Source organism: Megalops cyprinoides, chromosome 21, assembly GCF_013368585.1.
Source record: "Megalops cyprinoides isolate fMegCyp1 chromosome 21, fMegCyp1.pri, whole genome shotgun sequence".
Lineage (NCBI taxonomy): Eukaryota > Metazoa > Chordata > Actinopteri > Elopiformes > Megalopidae > Megalops > Megalops cyprinoides.
In genome coordinates this window covers 6947861-6973156 of record NC_050603.1, presented here as the reverse complement: position 1 = coordinate 6973156, position 25296 = coordinate 6947861, and the positions used below count along the sequence as shown (strand labels likewise).

Here is a 25296-nt window from a genome sequence, read left to right as displayed (position 1 = left end):
TGTTAATCCTTGTCCTTTCTCTCCTGCACACTCTGTAACGGTGGGAAGATGAGGTTAGTGTCAAACTAGTGAGTGACTCAGCCTCGGAGTCATATACACCCACTGAGTGTAGCGGAGTGACAGGCACTGTGAAGCTGACCACAGGTCTTAGGGACATGGAAAAGACGGTACGGATGCACTGAGGCATATGCATTAAACTGCCTGTTACCAAGTCATCTAAACCTTTATTTTCTGTCACCTTATCAGGGAGCACTTTACAGAGCCGTTTATTAAAAAATGTGGCAAGAGCAGAGATATCTTTTTTCATTACATCTTTTCATATAAATGATACAACACAAATAACAATGCCTAGACAACAATGATGGTGCAAAAGGAGTCACAGGAAAATCCACATTTGCTAAGTAAAGAGCCAATGACTAGACATAAAAACAGTTTGCCCATATCAGGTATCACTGGCTGTCTCTGTACAACTTAGATAATAAATCAAATATTGAGGGCAGGATTCAATTAACATTTGCCATCTTCTTTGACTCAATTAGACACAAGTGTAACTTGTGCATTTGTTCTTCATAAAATATTAATGGAATATTTGGATTCAAGCCAGACCTAACTGTTGACATAGCGAATGGCGTAATAACTTCATAGCTAATATAGAAATAATTAGAATTTGACTATCTGCTCTTGGAGTTAATACTATACAAAATTAATTTGCTAAGACTACTGTGTCTTTTCTCAGTCTTTTCACACACATAGCTGTCAGTCATTATCTCCATGTCCTCCCTCCATGTCTGAAAATTCTCTGCGCTCCCACTCTGTCTCTCCGTGTGTCTCTCTCGCCCACATCCTGTCAGTCTCTGTATGTCTGATACCTCCATTACATCGGAGCCTGCTCACAGTTCCAGGAAAAATGCATACGTGAGATAAGGTGAGCTTTCAGGCAGCTACACGCACAGTGCACGTTTTGAGTAAGACCCCCACTTGCTGGATACGTGAAGTCACAGCCATTTAAATGCATGCTCAGGGCTAAAGCATATGGTTAATGTGCATATGGTCACAGCAAACGGTAGCAAGTTTAGTCCAAGTAACTCCCTGTGGGAGAGAGAGGGAGAGGATCCGTGTCTTCGAACCCCCTTAGTTTCCACCTCTCTCTCCTCTCTCTGTTTTTGTTGAAATAGTTTTTTATTTGAACAGAACAGAAAGAAACAGAAACTGTGAAATCTCACAGGTACAAACTGCTGTATGATTGCAGTGCACCATTAGAACTCGCGTATAAGCACTACTCTACGGAAGTGATAATTGAGGAAAGTGTGTATGCCTCTTCCCATTTCTGCCATCCCAAAGCGTTCCTCAAGTCATTGAAACGACCCACCTAAAGAGGGCCTCTGTTTCAAAACTGTTGCTCCTGAAGGATGGTTATTTTATACTGTGCTGCATGTGTTCCTCTTAGAAGAACAAATCAAATTAACGAGCCCAGCAGCCTGGTCTATCTCTTGTAATCTGTAGCATTGTGCACAGAAATGAAATCAATGGCAATCATTTTGACAGAAGTGTGTTTACTGATCTGTAAAATGTCTTTAATTGGGGAAGGAGAAATATGCAGAACTTTATCTCTTCTGCTACACCTTTTACATCCTTCTACTTCCTTTTTTTTAAATTTTTGGGCCAGCAAATGAACCAGAGCATCTTCAGAATAGGTTTATTTAATTTTGATTAGACTTTATCTCTTGCATCTCAGTGCTCCATATACATACAGGTAATATGATGTGCGCACCACATGAGCATATACATTTTTGTTCTGTGTTTCTTTTCCATTGAAATGAACCACCACGTGGGCCCATTAAATTGCACCTGGTTAACCAACTACAGTAAAACCAAGTGAGTGTTTTGGATGGATGTACTAAACATCTGTAAATCTGCTTCCAAAGGCCACAGAATGATAAGCTTGGCATGTCCAATTTAACACTTTTCCTGGAGTTTATTTAGAAAGCCTTACTGATTATTATTTCAGAAAACCTAAATTTAACCTAAAGTTTAAATCAAGTTCCAATTAAATAGCAGCATACATGCTCAATGATAACTGTAATCTAAGCTACTGAACAGCTTCTAGGCCTGCTGCAAATGCCCCTTAGATCTGCCCATGTGACAAATGTGTATGTTCACCAGCTGTTAACCCGTGCCCAATTACAGTAAATTCCAACCAAAGAAAATGTTAAAACACAAACAATGGCTTTTATTGGGAATTCAGTTCACCCTTTACCACACAACCACAGTAACATAATACCTACATCACACTGCAAAAATCACGTGTAATAACACAAAACAACAACCAAGCTGTATTCAGCAGGGAAGAATGTTAAAAAAATGACATACTGAATGGGTGGGCTCACCGAGTAGCGTTCACCGACAGGGAGTCTAAAGAGCCATTTCTTGTCACCAAGAATGCCACAGAATGAAACAGTGTTTTATCAAAATGGAACAACGCCTGCGAAAACACAGTTGTCCTCAAACCTGATTATTTAGATATTTACGTGTCATGCCTTTGATGAAATTCACATCGAGAAAGTTCTAGAAAAAGTTGTGTGATACTGTGCTTATTGAACACATATCCCATATAAACGATCCATAATGCTACTGTTACATGTACTGTTGGCTGGCAGTGTAACTTCAGTAATGCTATTACAATAGGAAGGATATAAAATTAGGAGTAGTTGTGAGTATGTGACAAAAATTACAGGCAGTGGTACTGCAGGAAGCAGTGCGGTAGAGCAGAGCAGTGTTTCTCAATCTGTAGGCAATAAAAACGTTGAAAGCTATGAAACATTTTTGAAATAGATTCTATGAACATGGTCAGTAACAGCCATTGTCATTGCAGAAATTTGCAAATGTGCAGCAAACAAGCCTTCAAGATGCCTCTTGTTTCCATGGGAGCCCTTTTCAATTTATTTTTGACAGCCACAAAACATCATAGCAATAACACCATTACCTTGAATAATTTTATTTTTTTAACTGTTTATCTAAACCTCTGGGGGGCTCTTATGAGTAATGGGAGGGTTGTTAGATATTAGCTCACATACTTGAGGAACTGAAAGTCTTTCACTGGTGTCATACTGTGCCTTGGAATAAGTACTCAAGCATGCCTTGGCCCCAGAGGGAAAACTGAAGAGGAGATTATTATGGCAATTTTCCATAAACCAAAGTACAACATATTTTAAGCATATTCAGAGGGAGTAATAGACTGCACCACATGGCATGCTTGCTGAGGCATCAGAAATGGATGTTTTTTTACACACACACACACACACACACACACACACACGCACACACACACGCGCATGCGTGCGCACACTTATGCACACACACACACACACACACACACACACAGGCTCACTCACTCACGCATACACCTAACCAACAGCAGTATGATCATTTGAGATCTTTGCAGTACTAAGTATATGGTAAATGGTTACATTTCAAGGAGTCAGAAAAAAATACACACAGTTTCTATGTGACACGTATTGATTGAAATGCTACATAGAAATGGAATAATCTAGAATGGTCTTCTGCTTCTTCTCAGAGATTCACCTCAGGCATTCTACAAATGAGAGAAATACAAAGTTTGTTGATCTTCCATTTCAATGTTATTATTGAGGTTAGTATTATTATCTTTCAGCACTTGTAGTAAACAAGAAAGGCAGCTTTTGTGCAGAGAGAACCGTAGAGAAAATTGTTTCAGCATCCCCAGAAAACACTCAACACTCAGATCTTTTAACTGACTGGTGGAAATCTCTTAAAAAAGAATTCATCATGTATTTTGAGCTTTTCTTCAAGGTGGTACCTATCTGACATGCCCAAACCAAGCCTACCACAGCCTTAAAATAATACAGGCCATTTGTTTAAGGTCTAAGAATGAATATGAGAACACACACTTTAAAATATCTGCTTGCAGTTAAATTTATGTTTTTTTTATAGACAAATGTAAAGTGAAGCACTGCTGATGTTAGAGATAATCGCTGTATGAAAACACACACACACGCGCGCGCACACACACACACACACACACACACACACACACACACACACACACACTCAGACCTCTCTGCCTCCCTTGGTCTTTACCGTGTTCTCCCTCTCACCTGTTTCTGTCGGAGGGAGATCTCTGCAGCATCTGCCTGCTTCCCTCGGGAGTGAGGGAACATGGGAGAGAGAGGGAGAGAGAGGGCGACATGCCATGGGAGAGAGGGGGAGGTTGCCAGGAGTTTCTGCGGTCATAACTGTGGGAGGAAAAGAGTGAGCTTTAGCATACACTCCACACATACACTGCAGACACAGTATCCACCATGACACAACATAAACTTTAAACTGCAGAACTGTTAACAGGGTGTCGTTGGTTTCAGAAGATGGAGATTTCTTCTGCTGCAGGCACAGGTATCTGGGCAACAATACAGTAACTATGCATGCATGCAGAAAGTGAATAAACAGCAAAGTGAAACTGTGAGCAATAGTTGACGCATTACATATACAATGTACTGAGAGAATCCATGCCTGACAGTAGGCACATAATGACAATGAGATATACCAATTATTCACATAATACATATAATACATATTATTTACAGGTATTAACATAATAGTTAATGCATACTAATACTGAGAGAGTTAAGATAATAATTAAGAAAAACAGATGCGGGAGGCAATACAGATTGTTTATTTATTTATTTATTGTTTGGCATATTTTATTTTCAGAGCAAATATAAAGAGTGCTGTCAAATAATTTAAAAAATAATTAATGATTAGTCTTGCAATTTCAATAATTAATCGCAATTAATCGCATGTTTATTCTCATGTTAGGATTAGAGGTATACGTTTTTTGAGAAAACATTGACATCGGTCCTGAAATACTATATCAGTCGACCTCTTGTTAGAATGGCATTTTTATAGACTTAAGTACGGCTGTCAACGTTAACACTGTAATGCATGAGGCTGGCGCGTTATTTACTTTTTTACGCGATTAACGCAAATTAATTATATTGACCCTACGGCAGAAACGTAGTTCTTTAAAAAGGAATCGCCAAGGATTGCTGGTTATATTCTAGGCACACAGACTGTGATGTAACCTGCATATAACTAGCTGATGATTAATTTTTTTAGGTTGATCACGTTAAGAACAACTAATGAGTTATCATTTGAAATTAAGTGCACACAGGAAAGTGTTAACAGTGAGAGCCGTAATTCAAATCCACTGAATACTTAATTCACATCTGTCAAACAAAATAAAATAAATATGTATTTTTTCACACTAACTATTAACAGGTGTGTGTGTGTGTGTCTGTGGGTAGGCATCAGGCAGAGTGCTGTGTCTTGCACCAGACAGATAATGACACTGTACATACGCAGACAGCGCTTACCAGAGTTTGGCAGTTATGACGATTGCAGACACAATTAACAGTGAGGAAATGGTCACTGTGACATAGACCTGAGGATCGACTGGAAGAGAAGAGGGTCAGTGAAAACTACCCACAATCAATTCAAAACTCTGCTTCTGCAAAAATTCCAAAACAGAGAAGAGTTTTATCAGCAAGCGCAGGCTCGGTTCAGAGAGAATACAGAGGGGTGCACTTGCAGTCCATTGGGGGGCCCAAAAGGTCATATATTAAAAAACTTAATAAATATTGTGTAGACATTGGAGTTAAGGAGACAACTGGGGGCGCACTGAGATCTGTCTGGGGGTGCACCCCTAAGCACCCCCATAATGCCGGCCCTGAGTAATCAGCCTCTCTTTTTGCCTCAGCCAGAAGTTTAACTACTGATGTGGCTGCAGATGTCCCTAGTTCACAAAACCTCGGCGTGTCCCTACCTTCTTCTGGCTCCCCATGGACCACGCCCTCTCCACTCCTTTGGCCTCCTCCATCTTGCTCCCCCAGCAGGGGTTGCTGGGGTCCCGTGGTTGGAGAGCTCTGGTGCTGTTGCCCATGCTTGGTGACCATCTCAGGAGCATCCATCCCTTCGCCAGACAAAAACTGGCTCGTCTCGTCTTCGGCCGGCTCCGTCGGACCCCAGACGACTGCCCAGAGGGGGGTGGGAGTGGCCTGGGTCGTGACGGACAGCTGAGGTGAGAACGGGCCTCTCTGTGTCGCCCTCACCTGCTCCTTTTCGCCCTCTCGCTTTGCTCCCTTCTTCTGGCCCCCGTCACATGACACGGGGCGAGTGGCCACTGCAACCAAGAGGCAGCAGAGGGTGGCCAGTCGGGCAACAGGAGAGAGGAAGCTGAGGCGGAGAGAGAGAGGGGCTAATTTAGTAAAGAGCACCCATTCACCTCTACTGACCAGGATGGACACTGCAGCGAGAGGGTCAGCCTGTCCGTAAGACACATCTCTATTCCTCTGTCACTCTTACCATCTCTCCATCGCTTCAGCTGTTCACTGTGCTCCGGCTCTTTTGATCATCTCTCTTGAGGGAGAACAAGAAAGAGAACGGTTCACTTGCTCGCTGGCAGATCCTCAAAGCGGAAAACAGACACGGACTGCTGTCACAGACAGGTCGGAAATTCACACTCACCTGAAAAAAAGGAGATTTTTTAAGAAACACACTTTTTTTCACACACTATTAACACCAAGGCACACGCTCGCAGCCAGTGCACACACACACACACACACACACAAGACTTCTTCACTTGAGGACACACGGTGCTCGATCAAGTAGACAGGCTGCTCGCATGCCAATGAATACTGTCATGTACACATGACTGCACACACAAACACACGAGCTATACCTTCACATGCCTACCTTTTACCGCAGAAGGACAGAGTGAGAGAGACGAGAGATGTGCAGAGGGAGAGGGAAAAAGCATTAGCTAGTTGCCTTGGCAACAGAGACGTGAAGAGAGTGAGATGAAGGGAGAAAAAGTGAGAGAGATTTAAATGCTAATTATGCTTTTTAAAAGCGGCAATTAAATTTGACAGATACAGACAGAGAAATGGATTTCATGACAGAAATAGACAGAGGGATTATTGATATTCTCATTTGTGGCACTTTATTTTGAGGGCCTGTTTATACTGTTAGAAAGCAGATGATATACACCTTAATGTCCGTTTTATATGCACTGAAAAGCATCTATTAACTTTTTTTTTTTTTTTTTAAATGAAAAAGAGAATGCAAGCGGGGTAATAAACATCTTGGCTGTTTTAAAAGTGAGAAACTCTATTAAAATTTAGAAAAAGGTAAATGTTAATATGAAACATGTATGATTTGTTATAATAAGTTTTTAATTTATAAAATATAAATGATAAATGCCAAGTTTAATTTTCAACTAATTATTTATTGACTATTTACTAACTTTTATTTTATATGTAAAATTGATTTGTGAACTCTTTTTTATTTAAGCAAACAGATGACTGAGACCTCACTGAGAAGACAAGGTGATGACCAGAGTGAGAGAGGAATGAATATGCATTCATATCACTGTATTCCTAACTGTTCTAGCAAGGAAAGTGGAGAGAGGGAGGAAGGATCAAACTCAGACATATGAGCAGGCATTTATAAACAGGAAAGTGCACATTTGTGGACATGACAAACATTATGACTGACTGTGACAGAAAGTAACAATTTGTCAGTTGTTCATTTAAAAAATATACTGACATTGAAAACCACTCTCACTACGCCTGCCTCTCTACCTACCCTACCCCTTCTCATACCCCCACCATTTTTTCATTTTGTTCATTTTTTAGGTTCTCGTCTGGGGGACATCTGTATGACCGGATTCCTGTCAGTGAAATATGAAAGACATTACCATAGTTGACAGTTATATTGTCACCTTAGTGGAACACATCTGTTTGCCACTCAAAGAAATATACAGTATGTATTTTATGTTTTCTGCTGCCTTTTGTGTGTTTTGAATGTTTGGGTTCTCATTTAACACTCAGAACACCTAAGATTGTTTTATGTTTAATTCATCATTTACATCATATATATCTTGGTATTTAGTTATTATTTTTTAAAATTTCAAGCAGCTCAAATATGCTTCAACTATGTTGCTTCCAGGTCTTTTTAGAAGCTTTTAACTGCAGTCAATCAGAAATACACTGGCATTTTTTTGACCGTGGAAATCAATAGAGTTTCTGTATTCTCTTCCCTCTATAGCCTTGTGTGTATTTGAGCTTTGGAAAGCTGCTTTCTACCTCTTGAACTGAAATGTTGTAACAACACAGTGACTTAATTAGCTTGTCATTCAATAACAATGTTTTTCCTCGCAGTACAACTCATTTATGCTTTTAGTTTAATTCCTGTCTGGTAGGAAGCAAAAATGTGTTTCAGAACTGAAAGGCACATAATGTTCCCCTTGGATCAGTAAGCTGTAGCCAGTGAACAATGCTTCGGGCATTACATCATTTATTCACGGATAGACTGATTATTTATTAATTTATTTTTTGGTGGATGATTCACAATGAAGTGACTCCACTCTCACAGGAGCAAAGGGACTATTTCATGATGATGAGTGGACGCATAGCCCAGCTGTTTTTAAGACTGAATGAGGAAATTTTAATGACAGAAGGAAGAAAGGATTTCTCTTTGGGGCAGTAAACACGGTCCACTGAGATCATTAATTAGTAAAAATCCAAGGAACCAAAGGCAACAGTGGCTTGAAGTGACCTGATTTTGCTTGATGAAAGTAACAACGAAGGTGTTGCGTTCTCAATTGTTGGTCCTGCTTGAACAGATTTCAGTGTGACAGTGATTTTGAAAATACAGCTGTGCTACCTAAAATTAGATGGTGACAATATTGTTGCTATTTTTAGAGAGAGATTTTAATGAAAGTCTTTGGCTGTTTCCAAAATCTGACCCAGATGAACAGTTCTGGTGAGGACTTGAGTGTTGCAGTGTTGCTTGATGAGAAGTAGTCAAGGCTGTCTTGCAGCTGTTCCAAGAGTCAGTTTGCCCACATATAAATTTGTGATTCCTCCTACATCTTTGGCATATAAATAAGGAAAATTAATTATGCTACATAACATTCATTTGCTCTGCAGAGACCCCTGTTTTCTTCAGAAACTTGCATAACATCCATGTTTCAATGCTATCCATACAGACCCCAGAATATTTAACTCAAGCAAATAAAGTGCTCTTTTAAGTCCCAGTGGACCACAGCAGCAAAATCTCCCATGTCTCCAGGAGAATGCAGTTTTCTCATCAAAATCTGCGAGAATGAATACAAGTGGCATGTACACATACACTGTTTATTTCTGGAATTTTTCTTGGCCTTTTGCAGCATTTCAGCTCTAGTTTTGCTAAGCAAATTGGGTAAAAAGTGGACAGTTTAATCTAAATCAAAGAGAGATGCAATAGTTACGTGCATTTTCTGTTTATTTTTTTCCAAACCAAAAAGCACAAAAAATTGCTAAAGATTAAAGGGGAAGTGCAAAGCAAACCTTATCTGACCTAACCCATTGCCTGTTTGGTAAAGGTACTTTTAGACACATTTTCGTGATATATCGCCATCTGGCGGCTACACGCACACCTCATGCAACGACATAATGCAATTTACTTTTTTTTAGATTAATCTTACATTTCCACACACAGCCGACACGGACCAACCCGTCTTAAGGACTCCTAATTCAGAAAAGAAGTGTCCATGTTATACATTAAAACTCAGGCAAGCGGAGCAGGACGGACACATTTATGGGGACAGCTGGGCGAAACCGGATTTTAATGAACTGCCTTCCCCACCATATTTCACACCTTCTTGCTCTGCATCTTTGATCGGTAAACGGAGATCAGCGACACCGACACAAACGAGCCGCACTTCATCAAAGCGGTCGCTACGGCAGTGCGCGTTTCGGCCCCAGTTAACCGGAAGTTGCCTCAGTGCCTCCTTTTGTTTCTTGACCTTTTTTTTTCCACCGGAAGTGAGGCGCGCGAGACGAGTCGGGCAGCCCCGCACGAGAACGAGGGGTGGAAAAAAAAACTAAAAAAAAAAAAAATCTAAGAGGGGAAAAAAAAAACTCGGTGAATTTGGTGGCTTCGGGCAGATTTGGACGGAGTTTCCGAACTGTCCCGGCCCGAGGGAGCCCCCGGGGAGGACAGAGAGTCGCCAGCACCGGTAACTAAAGCAGCCATTTCCCGCATGATTTTCCGTGCATTTTTTTCTCTGCCGTGTTTTAATTTAAGAGCCTCGCACAAGCCGCGTCTCGACAGCCGGAAGTCTGCATGAGGCTGCCGCCTCGCACCGGGGCTTTTTGGCGTCGGCCGTTTTTTTGCGCTGTTCGTTTTTTTTTTTCATCCCCGAGTTTTTTTTTTTCCTTTTTTTATTTTCACAGAGAGACGAACAGGGGGGGGGGGGGGGGGGGGAGAGATGGAGGGCAGGGGAGGATATTGTTTTCAAGCGGAAGTTTATTTGTGTGTTTTTAAATAGTTGTCTTTAATGGAGTCCGGAGAGCTGGCTAGCGGGCTCGCTAGCTCTCCTGCGAATTTTAGGTAGCTTTATGAGCTAACTAGCAATCTGGCTAATAGCTAAGTTATTTTTTTCGCAAATGAAATGGTGATTCAGCTAGCTAGCTAGCTAGCTAACAGTTAGCTTATTTTAATGCCTATACGTCGGCTGGTTAGCTGGTTATTGTGTAAAGCACAAGTGACATTTGCTTGCTGTCCCTGCTTTCAGACCAGATGACACAAACGTTAGTTAGCTAGCTCTGACATACAAGCTATAATTATCTAGTTAACACACCGATTTCTTTAATTATTGTGTTACTGTTGTTACTAGTTTGGTAGCAAACGTTACATCTCTGGGCAGGAGTGATTCAATTATCTACCTAGCCGCATGATTAAAATACGTGATATTAGAATTAGCTGTTCAAATATTTTCGGCTGCGTTTGTAGGTAGTTATCCAGCTAACTGTACAAGGTGTCGCCCGATGTTGAACTGTGTACATCAAGAGATCACAACCAATAACCACTGCTAACTTTAGCTGCATATACACTCAAGTCGTGCTCACTGATCGCTGAGAATAACATATTAGGTAGCTTGCAGGAGAATGTTTGCCCCCCGCGTTGTCTTTATTTGTGTCCTTAAGTTACATGTGTCAGAGTTACTGCGCGGTACTGTCGTTTGAATGTTTCAGAGGTGTGTCAAGTAAAAAAAAAAAACGAGTTACTTCTGTTTTAGACTGAACACGTCGGAGAGGGAGTCCAACTCAATTGAATAAAAAGTTTTCTTTTTTTTGGCAAGAATGTGCATGTGGGTACGTCAATGCTACTGAGATCTCACCTTGGTTATTTAGAACACGTGGAGGTGTTACAAAGACACTCCGTTCATGACTAGCTTAGTGAATGGATGAGCACTGAACAAAATATTGGATGACAATATCTATGGTCATCAAAGCCAATTACATTTATGTTGTTATTTACTTCAAATCTCACTGAGTGTCCTGAACCTCCACCATGTTATTCACACCAGGGAAATAATGTCGTGGCCATTATGCACCAAAGCACTTGCCCCATGTCAGTCAAGGAGAAGGGACATGGATTTATTTAGTCTGTTGATAATGCACTTCATGGTGTTAATGGGTTTGTGCTTGGCATTTGTAGAAATGATGGAAGATTCCCATTTTAACTCATCATACTTTTGGTCTCCCGTTCCAACAGTACAAGGACAGGTAAGGACATTATCACTGGATCACCTTTGAATAATCTTGACAATTTCTTAGTTAATAACGACAAGTGACAGTTATTACTTATGAGCAACTTAACGATTCAAGAACAATTTAATAACAACAGCCTCACAATCATCACTGATGAGCAATGAAGCATCACCAAATTATAGTTAAGTGTTACAACTCATCAGTTGACCAAGACAGCTACTCCAATGCACAGCTATTTTAGTATTGTTAACAGCTGAATAATCACTTAAGTAATTTCTCTCCCTTTTTCCATCTGTCTGTTTCCCTTACCTGTGTTCCCCTCTCTCATATCCCTCTTCTCTCTCTCTCTCTCACACACATTCCTCTTGTCCAATTCTCGTTGTGCTTTTGCCTTGTCCCCACTCTCCACTCGTCACCTTTGTCTGTCACCCTCGACCGGCTCTCCTTTCCCCTCCAGATCGAAAACGCCATGTTCCTAAACAAGATGAAGGAGCAGCTGGGGCCTGACAAGAACCCCTCCTTCCCCCACGCCTCCTCACACTACCCCGCTGCCGTGCTCACCGTGCCAGGCTCGGTTGCCATGGACGCAGGGGCGGCCGCGGGGTCACGGGCGCCCAAGCAGGAAGGGGGAGGGGGCACCCCGCTGGCGGGCAGCGGCCACCTGCACCCGCCGCACACCTCCCAGAACATCACCGTGGTGCCCGTCCCCTCCACAGGCATCATGACGGCAGGTGTGTGTGTGTGTGTGTGTGTGTGTGTGTGTGTGTGTGTGTGTGTGTGTGGTGTTTCTGCGTCTGTGGTATGTGTCTATGTCCCTTTTCACCTCCGTCTTTGTGGACCTCTCTGTTTTGAGTCTGTTTCTGTTTCACTTCCAGTCTGTGGTGGTTGTGGGTTTGATTTTGAACAGATCTTAAGTGTGATGTAATAGAGATGCAAGTGTCACAGGGCACTGACTCCCAGACCCTACCCATTTCTCTCTCTCTCTCTCTCTCTCTCTCTCTCTCTCTCTTTCTCTCCCCCCCCCCCACCTTCTCTCACTCAGCGGGGCTAGTGATAACCACTCCCCAGGGCACGCTGGTCTCTCCTCCCTCCTCGTCACAGTCTTTTGTTTCCGGGCCCCCCACCACCACCATGATAGTGTCCACGCTGCACCCACCAAACACAGGTAATTACTGCACTGCACTGCACTGCACTGCGCTTTGCTCCTTCTCAGCCAGCACGTGGTGCCTGAACACATTACTGTGAGTCTGAACTGGAGGCGCTGATCTCACCCACTGTGGCTTATTGGATTTACTGCGTTCATCATAGTGTAATGCAAAACGTAGTCTTGACAATGGTGTCGTCTGTGTATCCGTTTTTAATGCAACAGCCCTACAATGAACTGATTTTTTTGGTTAACACACGTTTTATTGCTGTATCAAGATGACAGCATCACTAATGCTACATTTCACTGCTTATACTACTAACTTTGCAGCAGGCTGATATCCAGAGCTAATCCTGAAGTGCTTTGATATTCAGTCCAACTCCACTTTACAGTGGCACCTGCATGAACCAAGTGCGTACTGACTATCCCGAGAGCACAAGAATTTGAGCTGTACGACCTAAGGCTAGAACACGCAGTATGATGTCAGCACTGGTTTTCAATGTAGTACTTTTACAAGTTTGTTGTGATAAAATATGATTCGCTGTTCCCACGTGGTAGGTGGTAATGACCAATGGAGTTCATTTCTGGCGTTTGAGAAACTGTCTCCAGCGTTGCGCTCAGTATAGGGTGTTATGAGCTGAGCTAACGAGGACCGTCAAGAAGTCAAAAAAAAAAAAAAGTGATCATTCAGCGATGTGTTCCAGCTGCCATTTCTCGAAAAGAGCAGATGGAGAGCCGCGGAGAAGGAAAGGCACGAGCACCAAGGCAAAAAAAAACAAACAGGTGGACAGAGGCGGAAGATGAGATCTCTGAGGTATAGCGAGAACATTAGGGCTTATTTGGTCAATTCGTAGAGACCAAACTACAACACTGAACAGAAGCACAGTATGTGGAAAGAAATAGCTGGGCAATATTGATAGGTTTTTTTTTATTTTTGTAGATGATATGATATGTACTTTAAAACCCTCCCGGAAGCTATGAAGAGAATGGTTAGCTCGGTGAAGGGTGTAGCTTTAATTGTAGCATCTTGCTGAGGTGCTGACACTACAGTTTCCTGATTTCAAAACACAGGTGGGTGTGCCAGCCCTAATATCAGTAATTCCAGTCCACAAATTTAGGAGTGTGTCAGATCACAAGCTGGACACTGACTGCAAGTGCAAAAGTTGTACCGTGTGATTGAGGCTGAACCCAGAAACACAGTAACTGCACCAATAAACCAGAGCTTGGGTCAGTTCCATTTTGATCCAGTCAATATCAGGGAATGAATCAAATTCAGTTAATTAATTGAAAATTGCCTGTCGTTTTCTGTGGAGATTTTTTCAGTTAATGAACAGAAGCTCACTTAATTCCCTTAACTGACTGAATTGAAATGGAATTGACCCCAACTCTGGCACAAACAGCTGCACTAACCTGACATCGTAGTAAGCCTCATGCAGACTGACTCCTGCATTATCGCCAGCAGTAACCCTTGTGCGTACTCACACCTGTTCTGATGTCGGCAGTAACCCTTCTGCGTTCTCACACAAGTACTAATGCCCGCAGTAACCCTTGTGCACACTGATACCTGCACTACCCTGGCAGTGACACTCACGCAGCAACCTTGGCGATAAACCGTCTGTGTACTAACGCCTGGCCCTAACCCGTCTGTGTACTGACACTCGCTGCACTTTCGGTGCAGTGACCCTGACCCTTCAGTAAGGTGAGAAAGCGAGCGCTGTGTGTTGAGTGTGTTCTCTTCTCTCCGTTTCTGTCAGAGACAGGCCGTCCCTCCTCTCTCTACCTCTACAGCCACAGTGAGTACTCCACCCACACACAAACACACACACACACACACACACACAGCTCCCCGACACACAGCCTTATAACTTAGTCCGAAATGGACTCATTCGTAGCTCAGGCGCTCACTGAAGGAAGACTTGGGCTCATAGACACTCTCTCGTTGTTATGACATCTCGTTCTAGCTATGCAGTAGGAATGGCTAGGGCAAACAGCTGACTACGGATGAAATGCTGCATATCAGGCACTACACCTTTTACTACTTACTACTACAGTTAAGTCTGAATATATCTAACAAATAGAATTACAAAAAACGGACACCGTGCCAAGATAGCTTGCTATAACATTACAGAGCCCACGTTACTTAATGAATTCATGAACAAGCCTTATTGGTAGCAGCAGCAACAGCACCATAATTAGTACATTCATGTAGTCTGAAAGTGTGCAATTCTCAGAAAATGTGTTCAGATTACCTCACTGGGGGGCTTACCATTTCTTTTAATTGATTGTTTGAAATAAAAGCCACCGTTGAGTAACAGGAATATTCACAGAGTGTTATGTATGTGTTCATGACTAATGCTTATTCAGACTCTGACTGGGGTCTGTGGACCTGGGGTAAAGTTGTACAGACGCACAGTGTGAAGTTCTGCAAATGTTCTACACTCTTGTTTTCCTTCATTCTAAAAGACGTGGTGGGGAACAGCAGCTCCTGTCAGTAGGCAGAAACTTTAAAGCCTGAGATTGCTTTTATTCAGCCAGATTTACCCAGCACAGGTGTACGCTTGTCATTCATCTGTACTCTGAGGACTTCACAGAATGTGTACTCTTGCAGGCGACCATGGAAAATCCAAGCTCGTGTTTGGGGATTTTTGTTTTTGTAACGTAATAGCTAGTTTCCGTTCTGTTCACCTCAAATCCTGTGCAAAAAGAGATGCAGTAGTGAATCAGTGTTGACGGTTTTGGATTTGCAGTTTTGAAATTAGTATCAATAAATATTTCATTTCTGCCCCCTGAAGATAATGCTTATCTTATGCTTGCTGGTTACTTGTTTTCATTTGTTCATTCTTTTCAGTTTTCTTTCCTAACTATGTTGATTTCTGTATTTATTTCATCTTTATCTGTTATAACCCAACAATATGATCATGATATTAAAAAAAACGTTTAACAGTGGATATACATTTGCACTTTAACACACTTAGTTTTTTCCATCCATCCAGACAACTGCATGTGCACATTCCTCTTTTTTAGTGAGTAGAGGGCGAAAGGCCTTAAAACATTTTTCAGGGTTTTATACAAAGTATATATCATACACGCTCATGCATAAAATTATATATTTTGACAATATTACAGAATTAGGGTTTTCATCCTGGTGTCTCTGCTCCTCATGGTGTAAATTTCAGTGCCAAAGCTGTTAGAATTATCCCTTTCCATGTAGCCAGGTAGATTGGTGTAGCAGTATTTTTAGTATATAAGTTCAGTATTTTGAACTGTTTGCACTTGTTTGCCACACCCACTGTCTGTTTATGTCCAGTACGTTGTCACGGTATGTCATCCTGGGTTTGTTAGCCTTAATAAGGCGATATGCAGAACCTCATTTAATTTTTTTGCATGCCTCCACATGCAGGAATATGCATCAAGGAGCTGAATGTTTGCTGTGTGTTCGACTTGTTTAAAATCAGTCTTCTCCAACTTGGCACAGAGCAGATGGGAGTTGGTCTGTGGGAAAACTTGAAAAACCACCACGGAGCGACCCATTAAGCTTAACAGTTTTCCATGTTTATAGCTTTTGTGTGCAGCACTATTAATAAAACATTCGTTTACACTTTAGAGGTTTAGGTGTGCTTTCTGCTACTGTTTACCCCCACTAATTTAATTTGATCTGGTGTGGGACTGTGGATGAGGGGGTGGGTGCAGGGGTGTACCAGTCTGTTGTATTTTAGCCATTTTGGGGTTCAGCTAATGTGCCCTATAATTTTGTGTCTGTGTGTCTAGTTTCAGTGTTTTGGGCATGGGGTGGCAAGGGTGTGAGCAGAGGCAGTAACCAACTTATAAATAGTAGTATATCTGAATAAATGACAACTGGCATCAACTACTGTACAATATCTGAATTAATCAAATTACAAAGGTCCCAAAGGTACACAAGTAACATGGGGAAAAGGGCTTTTTGTTATGTTTTTGTTATGTTTATGAGTTTTTTTCCCCTTGAAAGCACCCACTCCAGAATATCATTCTGATGAATTGCATTTCAAGAGATCTTTTAATCCTGGAAATGAAGCTCAGCTCAAGTTTACTGACTGCTCTGGTGCTGAAAGCATGACAGCTTCTAGTAAAAAAAAAAAATAAATAAAATAAAGGTTTAATTACAGGCGATGTTTATTTTATCCAGACCTGTGTTTCAGCCCTGATGCCCAGTCCCTATCAGAGAGATTACATTTCTGTTCAGCAGCTGGGCTACATCCTGTATGGCTCCGAAGGCCAGTACAGTATGACACAGGGGTGGCCTCTGCTACAACATGCTGTATGGACGTTTCCCAGGTTCTGCACAGTACGCGTGTGACTATGGAGCAGAAACCTTGTTGCACAAGCTCACCTGTCCGAGGTCATGCAGATCGCTGCACAGTGATGCATAATAAAAGTAATAAAGACTAAGGAGTAATAAAAAAAAAAGTTATTCAGAAAATGTCAGTTAGTGCGGTATTCTCATTGGTTTGTGTGTGAGGGCAGTTTGCTACAGCGGAACACTTGGATTAAAATGAGCAGTTTTGCTAAACTATCATGGATTTCGATCATCTTAAGGCTTTTTTTCATCACATGGTTAGGTTTGAAGCAGTGATTGGCTGTGGCATTCTGCTCTGCTGTTAGTACACCAAATGTATGGGAGGGTCATGCAACATGGACTGTAACATCAGCCTCAAGACTGAGGTAGAAAACTGGGAAACATCCCAAGGATAATCAGTTGTGAGCTGTAGAGGCTGATGGGAAATGTAGTCCATACGCATTGAGAACCAGTGTGTGGGTGTGGGCCTGTGACTGCTCACAATTTGTCAAGACTCTTCCCTCTCCCTTAGCGTCCTCCAACCGCTGTTTTTGTGTCCCTCCCTGTGTCAGACAAAAAAGAGGATGCCAGCGTTTCTCCAGCGGTCGTCATGCCAGCACCCTCAAAGAGGGGCAGGAAGAAGAAGTCCATGATGCCAAGGGCGGGTCCTGTCACCAGCCACGCCCTCCCCACAGGAAGTGATGCTCTGATCCTGGCACACCTTGCAGCAGGGGGCCAGGTGCGTAAGCGATTTGTAATCGGTAAACTCCAGACCTGATAACCGATGCACACCGTGTAATACTCATTGCAGTTACCAGAAGTTATTGCACTTTGCTTGTTCATTGAATCTTGGTTAATTATTGCAGCACCATACAGCTGACCCGTATGACCTTTCGAACGACGAAGATGACCATACAAACAAAGATGGGAACAAATCTTACAGGTAGGAAGAAAAAAACACTCCCGTACATCTGCGTGACTATGCTTTGAATTATTGCATGGGTGAAGGAACAAACCCAGTATTTTTTGAGAAATCTGGATAAAAATCGTAGCGATGAGCCCTGAACTATGACGACCATATGCTACTCAAGCATGCATGCTTATATGTAGCTTCTCACCATCGCAGTGACTGAACACACACTCTTTACAATCCTTTCTCTCCTCCTCCCACATTCACATTCTTAATTCATCGGATACGATTGCTGTCGTCTTAAGTTTGTTTCTTTAAATCTCTTCTCCTACCTCTCTTTGTCTTTCTTTTCTGCCTCACCACTGACCCTCTCTTTCCCCGTCATGACCCTGTCACACGCACTTTTGTCTTTCTGTCTCCATCCTGTCCTCATGTCACCATTCCTCCTTGTCTGTATCTGTCTGACTGACTGGCTGACTGTTTGACTGTCTCCGCCTCCAGGTGCCGGATGTGTGCGGTGACCTTCTTCAGTAAGTCAGACATGCAGATCCACGCCAAGTCGCACACGGAGGCCAAACCACACAAGTGCCCCCACTGCTCCAAGTCGTTCGCCAACTCCAGCTACCTGGCCCAGCACATCCGCATCCACAGCGGGGCCAAGCCCTACACCTGCTCCTACTGCCAGAAAACATTCAGACAGCTCAGTCACCTACAGCAGCACACACGGTACTGTAGGCGCCCGGGGACCGGTCTGTTAAGAGTGGGCTTAGTGTAGAGAGGGGGTGGGCTGAGTGTGTGTGTTTATGTGTGCGCGTGTGCATGCGTGCGTACCTCTGAGTCTGGGTGGAGTTTGTGTAGTGCTTCTTGGTTTGTGTGTGGAGTGTTTTTCTTTCTGTGTGTGTGTCTGTGTGTGGGGGCTTGACTGTGTGTTAGAGGCTTTCTGAGTGGCTTAAGGAGTGTGGACATAAAGGGGTGGTTTCCAAATGCATGTAGTGTTTAAAATATTAACTCTGTATTTTTGATGGATCGAGAGATTTTCTTTTAAAGTGAATTTATATAACAAGTACAATGACTAAGAAAAAAATTAGATTTTAAATACCTGTATGTTAAAGCTGCAACTTAAGTGTTTGTGAAGCGGGGTATGTGGTGGTTGTAGTGTGTCTCTTAAGCAATGTCTGATGGTTTTTTGCATGCAGTGATCTGTGATCTGTGTCTGTCTCTGTTTACATGTCCCACTTCTCTCTGTGTATCCATCTGTAGCTCAGAGCTCAGCTTTTCCTGTTCTGTCTGTTTCTCTTCTGTATCCATTAGTCTGTCATCCTCACATTCTCTCTCCTTCACTGCTGTCTCTGTTACACTTACATTTACACACACACACACACACACACACACACACACACACACATACACAGTGCTCAAACGTTTAGGCAGATGGACCCTCAGAGGGGTGGGGGGAAATTAAAGAAGGTTCGGGAGATACTGGAGGAAAGTTCATTTGTTGTTTCCTCTCATCCCTCTCTCCCTTTCCCTGCTCCCTTCATCTTTACGTCCCTGTATCTCTTTCGTCTCTGCAGCCTTCTCGTCTTTGTTTCATGAAATTTGCAAGAGTTGCTGTAGGATCCCACTGTCAAGCCATATCGTTCATCTTTTTTTTTTCCCTCCGCGTATTCTTCTCTTTCCTTCGAGAAGTTTCTCTAGCCTTCCTCAGCCCCCGCTTCACCCCCACCGCCTCCACCTCCACCCAACTCCCTATCTCTTTCTATGTTTGGTGGAACGTAAAGAATTTTTAGTATTTTTTTTTCAAAGGGAGTTAGTTGTAGATTTTGTACTGCCCATAGACTGTTCTGGAAACATTGGCCCCCACATTTGGACATTGCTGGGAGGGAGACATACAGAGAGAGAGAGGGAGAGAGAGAGAGAGAGAGAGAGAGAGAGAGAGAGGAAGGGGTTACTGTGCTTGGTGTGTGTTTGTGTCCTGTGTGTCATCACCCAGACACAGGAGCGTTTGCTGTAACGCCTGATCAGATTTTGTGGGGATTGATCTGATTTGATCTGCGTGATTGATACCTCTCTCTCTCTCTCTTTCTCTCTCTCTCTCTTATCTCCCTGCCTCCCCCGTTAGAAACCACACAGAGGCCAAACCGCACAAGTGCCCCCACTGCTCCAAATCGTTCGCCAACTCCAGCTACCTGGCCCAGCACATCCGCATCCACAGCGGGGCCAAGCCCTACACCTGCTCCTACTGCCAGAAAACATTCAGGCAGCTCAGTCACCTACAGCAGCACAACAGGTAACAGGCACAGCACACACTCACCTCACAACACCGAACCCCCCCTCTCCTTCTCCACCTCTGTCTTTCTCTTTGCTTTCTCTCTCCACTTTCATACATCCAAGCTGAGTTTACTTCCATGGTCCTCAAACCCTCACATGGGATGATGGTGTTGCATGGTGGTAAGGAGCAGGCCTTGTGACTAAAAAGGTTGCTGGTTTGATTCCCTGCTGGAGCACTACCGGTGTACGCTTGGGCAGGTTACCTAACCAGAATTGCCTCATTAAATATCGAGCTGTCTAAATGGATAACATGTAAAATTGTAACACGTCAGTCGTTCTGGATAAGCGTGTCTGCTAAATGACAGACATGTAATGTGAACCCAACTTTACCTGCGGCGAAGCATTTACAACACACAGTTGTTGTGCTGTGTCCCCTAACCAGAACTGCATACATCCAGGAGGTTTCCGGGTGGGTCTGTGGGTAGGCTTCTGGGTACTGATGGATTTATGCACACGTAGAAACAGAAGAGGGATCGATAGCTGAGAGAGAAATGCATGGAGATAGAGGGGGTGGTGTAGCAACCTTGTAATTATAGTGCAGCTCTGGGCTTTACACACTGAGGAAATGGCCCTTTGGAGCACTTTAAGCATATGGGTAATTTCACCATTTCACCCAATGCTTATCTGCAGTTTGTCATGACGTCAGAGTGGATGATGCATTCGGGTTGTGCGAAAACTTGTTTGCAGTCCAGGAGTGGCGCTGATTCTGACTTCATTAATATTGCATGTGTCGCCGATGAAACCTTTTCAGTTCGCCCACCTATAGACTTTAAATGGCAGATTCCCTCACTGTCTCATTTAAAGCAGTTACTCAAGTGTGCAACTGCTGATGTTTTAGAGATTATAGATGGGTTGGAGGTCCAGCTACAAGACAGCTGGCTCTCAAAGCAGCAACTCCCACAGAGAGGAAACGGGAAACCAACCCTGTCTGCAGAATATTCATGAGTGTCCATACGGAGCTTTCTGTGCTGCATGAACACCACTTTTTAAATATTTTACGCCCAGTGCACTGAAGACTTTTGCTAGAGTGTCCCCTTCAGCAGACTGTAAAGATATGTCAGTAAAACAAGATGTGCTATAATGATTACTGAGTCCTGAGTATTGGGTAACTTGTGTTCTGACATGATGTGGGCTTCAGTAATGGAGTACTGTGTAGGTCATGTGGGTCAGAGTGCTCGGAAACAGAGGTCAGTCCTGTCCTGACCTTTCTTTTGTAAGTAAGGTAAAGTAAGGACATGCTCAGGTACACAACACCTCCCCCCGAACAGCGCTTGCAGGCTGTATCTGTCTTCCTCACTGTCTGCTCTGTGTTTGCCTTCCCGTGTCTTTCACTTCATTTATGCATGACTGTTTTTCTAAGAAATACAATTCCTATTCACAGTATTCACTCAGTTGCTGATCTGAACTTACAGTAAGGGCCCAGATGTGTGCGTGTGCTAGTGTTGAAGAGAGCGCTGTGGTATGAGTGCATTGAGCCGCTGCAGCTGTTTTTGTGGAAAGTCCAGATTACAAGACTGAATGTGGTCTTTGTTGAAGAGGTTCTTTAAAGGGTATTAAACAGCATTCAGGTATTCTGTTATTGGGAAACTTATGTTCAGCTGGGCAATTGTTAGTGTGTAACACACCTTTTAAAATGGCAAAAGACTGGATTTTTTTTTCTATTCAATTTGTGAGTTGCATTCAGAAAATACCATTTTTTTTCAAACATTACAGCATGGTGTCATGGTGTTTTTCTGCTACATTCCCCTTTTAAATCATTTAACCGCTTTTGAAAAATAAGAAAATGTGTATATATTGCAATTATATTTGGAGCTAGCGTGCTGCAGCCTAAGCTTTTTGTAGTCTTGTTGGGGAAATAACAGGAAGTGTCTGGAAATAATAGGAAGTATTGATTTTATGTATTAAAATTTTCAGCGGAGGAAGCCTCGCTGTCAGGCAGCTGGTTCTCATCTACTGTGCTTGTTTGTCTTTAGGACCACTCCCCGCAGTAAGGGACTGCTGTGTGCACAGCGCCATCTGCTGGCTGCTTTAGGCCGAGTAATAACGCATGGGTTGCGTGTGTGTGTGTCTCTGCAGGATCCACACCGGAGACAGGCCTTATAAATGTGTGCACCCTGGCTGTGAGAAAGCATTCACTCAGCTGTCCAACCTGCAGGTACTGCCTGTTTTTACTCTCTGGCAAAATGTCCATCGGAAATGTGTTGCAGTTCAGAGGAAAGCTGAGCAGCAGCACTTATTGGCTGACAGTAGTTTCTGCCGCAGTGCTTCCCTTCAATAAAAAAAACAAAAACAAAATTACTTGTTTCAATTCACAGTGGAGCACTTTGCCAAGAACCACTCAAGCATTAATGTGTAGTGTAGTTAGTTTGTTGACTAAATGGCTCATCAGTGGGTCAGTGTAATCAGATTTTGCCTCCCAGGCCATTTTAACACACACACACACACACACACACACACACACACATATAAATGATAATTCAGTGTGATGCTTCAGATACTCTGATATGCCTTGACCTCAGGAAATGGCACAGTTGTAATGACAATCAGTACAATATGCAAACTTGTTCTTGTTTCATTATCATTAAATGAGATACGTATATTGATGGTAATTTGTTATTCCTCTGCTTTTGACCCTCAGTCTCATCGTCGGCAACACAACAAGGACAAACCATTTAAGTGCCACAACTGCCACCGGGCCTACACAGACTCGGCCAGCCTCGAGGTGCACCTGTCCACCCACACGGTGAAACACGCCAAGCTCTACTCCTGTGGCCTGTGCAACCGTGCCTACACCTCGGTACGCCCCTCCTCTCACCTGGCCACACCTGGTGACGGCACCGCCCTTCACTCCAACCCCAATGCTTTGCTAATTGTACTCGGTGTTAAGGGCGCTGATTGTGCTTGGTGTTCAGGGCGCTGATTGTGCCTGGTGTTCAGGGCGCTGATTGTGCTTGGTGTTCAGGGCGCTGATTGTGCTTGGTGTTCAGGGTGCTGATTGTGCTTGGTGTTCAGGGCGCTGATTGTGCTTGGTGTTCAGGGCGCTGATTGTGCTCTGCATTGATGGCCTCCTCCTTTGTCCCCCAGGAGACGTACCTTATGAAACACATGCGGAAGCACAACCCGGACCCCCTGACGGTGGCGGCGGCCGTGGCGGCTCAGCAGGCCCAGCAGCAGCAGCAGCAGCAGAACCAGAACCAGGCCGGTGGGGCCGGGGGGCAGGGCCGGGGGGAGAGGGGCGAGGGCGGGGCCGCCGGAGCGGGAGGCGGCGGCCAGGGGCAAAACCAGGGCAACCCCAACACTCCCGGCAGCTACCCCCAGGCGGAGGGAGGGGTGCCCTGCCCCTTCGACCTGCACCAGTACAAGACGGTGTCCGCCGGGGAGCTCCAGTACAAGCCGGTCAGCGTGGCGGACCTGGCGGCCCACAAGGACCTCTGCCTCACCGTGTCCACCTCAGCCATCCAGGTGGAGCACCTCAACTCATAGAGCTGGGCGCCCTGCAACCAAAGGGAAGGAGGCAAAAAAAAAAAAAGAACTGTACAGGCGAGATTTTCTCAAACAGGCTGAACGGGGGGGGGTTGGCGTGGGCGTGTGGAACGGTGGGGGAAGATGGACGGATGGGCGGAATGGTTGGGAAGATGGATTCTTGATCCTATGGATTTTTGATCAGAGTTTACCGGAGCAGGAGTGAGGGAGTGGCGGAAGGAGCTAGGGTGCAGAGATGGGGAGGGGGGTGGTCTCTCACCTTTCCTTTCACGTTTGCCTGCTTTACTTCATGTGTACTTTTCTGTTGTCGGAGGAAGTGTGTTTGAGCAGGGGGAGGCAAGCGAGTGCAAGGGGGCGAGGCTTCTCCCATTTTTTTTTTTTAAACTTTTTTTCATCATTTTATATTTTCCTGCTCTTTTCCTGAAAAGCTATGTAAAGGACGAGATGGTGCTGAAACAGATGAGTGATGATGATGATGATTTATGATAACATTATTGATGATTTTGCCATCAGGTACTATTTGCGAATCTTATTTAGGCTTTCATGCCAGTAGACCTAAACTACAGTTCTCATAGTTATATAATTATCATCATCATCCTCATCGGGTGGACGTTACTTTAGTCTTTCTTGTAAAATATATACATATATATATAAATATATATATATATAGAAAAAAAAAACTTTCATTCAAAAAGGGAAGGACTTTTTGCTTCTGAAAAACAAAAAAAACTACAAATGTATAAAAAAGTAATAATTCCTACAGAATCATTGACATGTATTGGCTGCACACCAGCCAATCATAGCCCTGCTAAGCCCGCATAATGAACTTCTTGGGGTGGGCTGTGATTGGCTGGTTCTTGTTAGCTATATCTCTTGTAGTATTTCATTGTGTCTTTCCAAATAACATGGCTCTCAGTATTCTTATTCCTGTTCTTAATATTATTATTGCTCTTAACAACTATCATTACTATTAACTGCAGTACTCTTTATGAGGACGTTGATGCTCCATGCTGTATAGACTGACACATCCAAAGCAACTGCTTCTCCTGACAGGACATTAAAAGTTGCACCGAAACAGACGTTGAGCTGTGGCTGTATTCTTTACATCCGTCTCCCGCCTCTACTGCAGTGCAGCATGTCTGCGTTCTGCCAGCTGCATGCTGCCGGGTTACTTCAGGCTTTGCATCTCCTGACAGGTCTTATGCCCTTGGATGTGCCGGCTTGTGGATCAATATTTTATGATGTGGTTTCACATAAGAACGGTGTGAGTAATGCCGATATTAGTAATAAGGCCAATTAAGGCAGGTCGGGTCGGGTCGGGGAGTGTCATTTTTCATTTAACTGATTTGCTTGGGTAGATGTGATACTCCTCTGCTCTTCACAGAAGGCAGACAGCAAGGAAGCAGTTCTGACAGTTTTGTAATTATACTTCAGAGTGTTTTACTATAGCTTCAGTATTACTCTGTTGTAGTGTTACGGGAGTGCATCA

At 43.4% G+C, this 25296-nt stretch overlaps 2 protein-coding genes across 6 annotated transcripts; one reads left to right on the top strand and one right to left on the bottom strand.

Annotated features, from left to right (window-relative positions):
* Nucleotides 1-3406: 3406 nt before the first annotated feature.
* LOC118769303 (PILR alpha associated neural protein) lies at nt 3407-6551 on the bottom strand. The gene is made up of 5 exons (XM_036516362.1): nt 6394-6551; nt 5855-6264; nt 5406-5484; nt 4134-4271; nt 3407-3592 (listed from the first exon to the last, which is right to left on the bottom strand). The coding sequence occupies exons 1-5, from the start codon at nt 6402-6404 to the stop codon at nt 3571-3573; spliced, it is 660 nt and encodes a 219-aa protein (XP_036372255.1). The 5' UTR covers nt 6405-6551; the 3' UTR covers nt 3407-3570.
* Nucleotides 6552-9902: 3351 nt separating this feature from the next.
* Nucleotides 9903-24391, top strand: LOC118796597 (zinc finger protein 384-like). 5 transcript variants are annotated; one of them, XM_036555576.1, is made up of 12 exons: nt 9903-10090; nt 11575-11642; nt 12085-12358; nt 12670-12792; nt 14526-14564; nt 17656-17822; nt 17950-18026; nt 18495-18719; nt 20116-20283; nt 22401-22479; nt 22963-23121; nt 23409-24385. In XM_036555576.1, the coding sequence occupies exons 2-12, from the start codon at nt 11577-11579 to the stop codon at nt 23805-23807; spliced, it is 1776 nt and encodes a 591-aa protein (XP_036411469.1). In that variant the 5' UTR covers nt 9903-10090; nt 11575-11576; the 3' UTR covers nt 23808-24385. The 5 variants fall into 5 exon arrangements, with proteins under 5 accessions (XP_036411469.1, XP_036411473.1, XP_036411471.1 ...); XM_036555577.1 differs by lacking the exon at nt 9903-10090 and adding an exon at nt 11148-11228 and having other exon boundaries at nt 23409-24386; XM_036555579.1 differs by lacking the exon at nt 9903-10090 and adding an exon at nt 11155-11228 and having other exon boundaries at nt 11632-11642; nt 23409-24387.
* The last annotated feature ends 905 nt before the right edge of the window (nt 24392-25296 follow it).

Bases quoted from the DNA above. Each gene is read 5' to 3' on its own strand.
- LOC118769303 (XM_036516362.1), bottom strand. The intron at 5,485-5,854 runs GTAGGGACACGC...CTTCTCTTCCAG, and splicing joins CCATGGGGAGCCAGAAGAAG to TCGATCCTCAGGTCTATGTC. The intron at 3,593-4,133 runs GTGAGAGGGAGA...TCTCATTTGTAG, and splicing joins TCTCCCTCCGACAGAAACAG to AATGCCTGAGGTGAATCTCT.
- LOC118796597 (XM_036555577.1), top strand. From the start codon at position 11,577: ATGATGGAAGATTCCCATTTTAACTCATCATACTTTTGGTCTCCCGTT. The intron at 22,480-22,962 runs GTACTGCCTGTT...TTTGACCCTCAG, and splicing joins CTCAGCTGTCCAACCTGCAG to TCTCATCGTCGGCAACACAA. The intron at 23,122-23,408 runs GTACGCCCCTCC...TTTGTCCCCCAG, and splicing joins GCAACCGTGCCTACACCTCG to GAGACGTACCTTATGAAACA.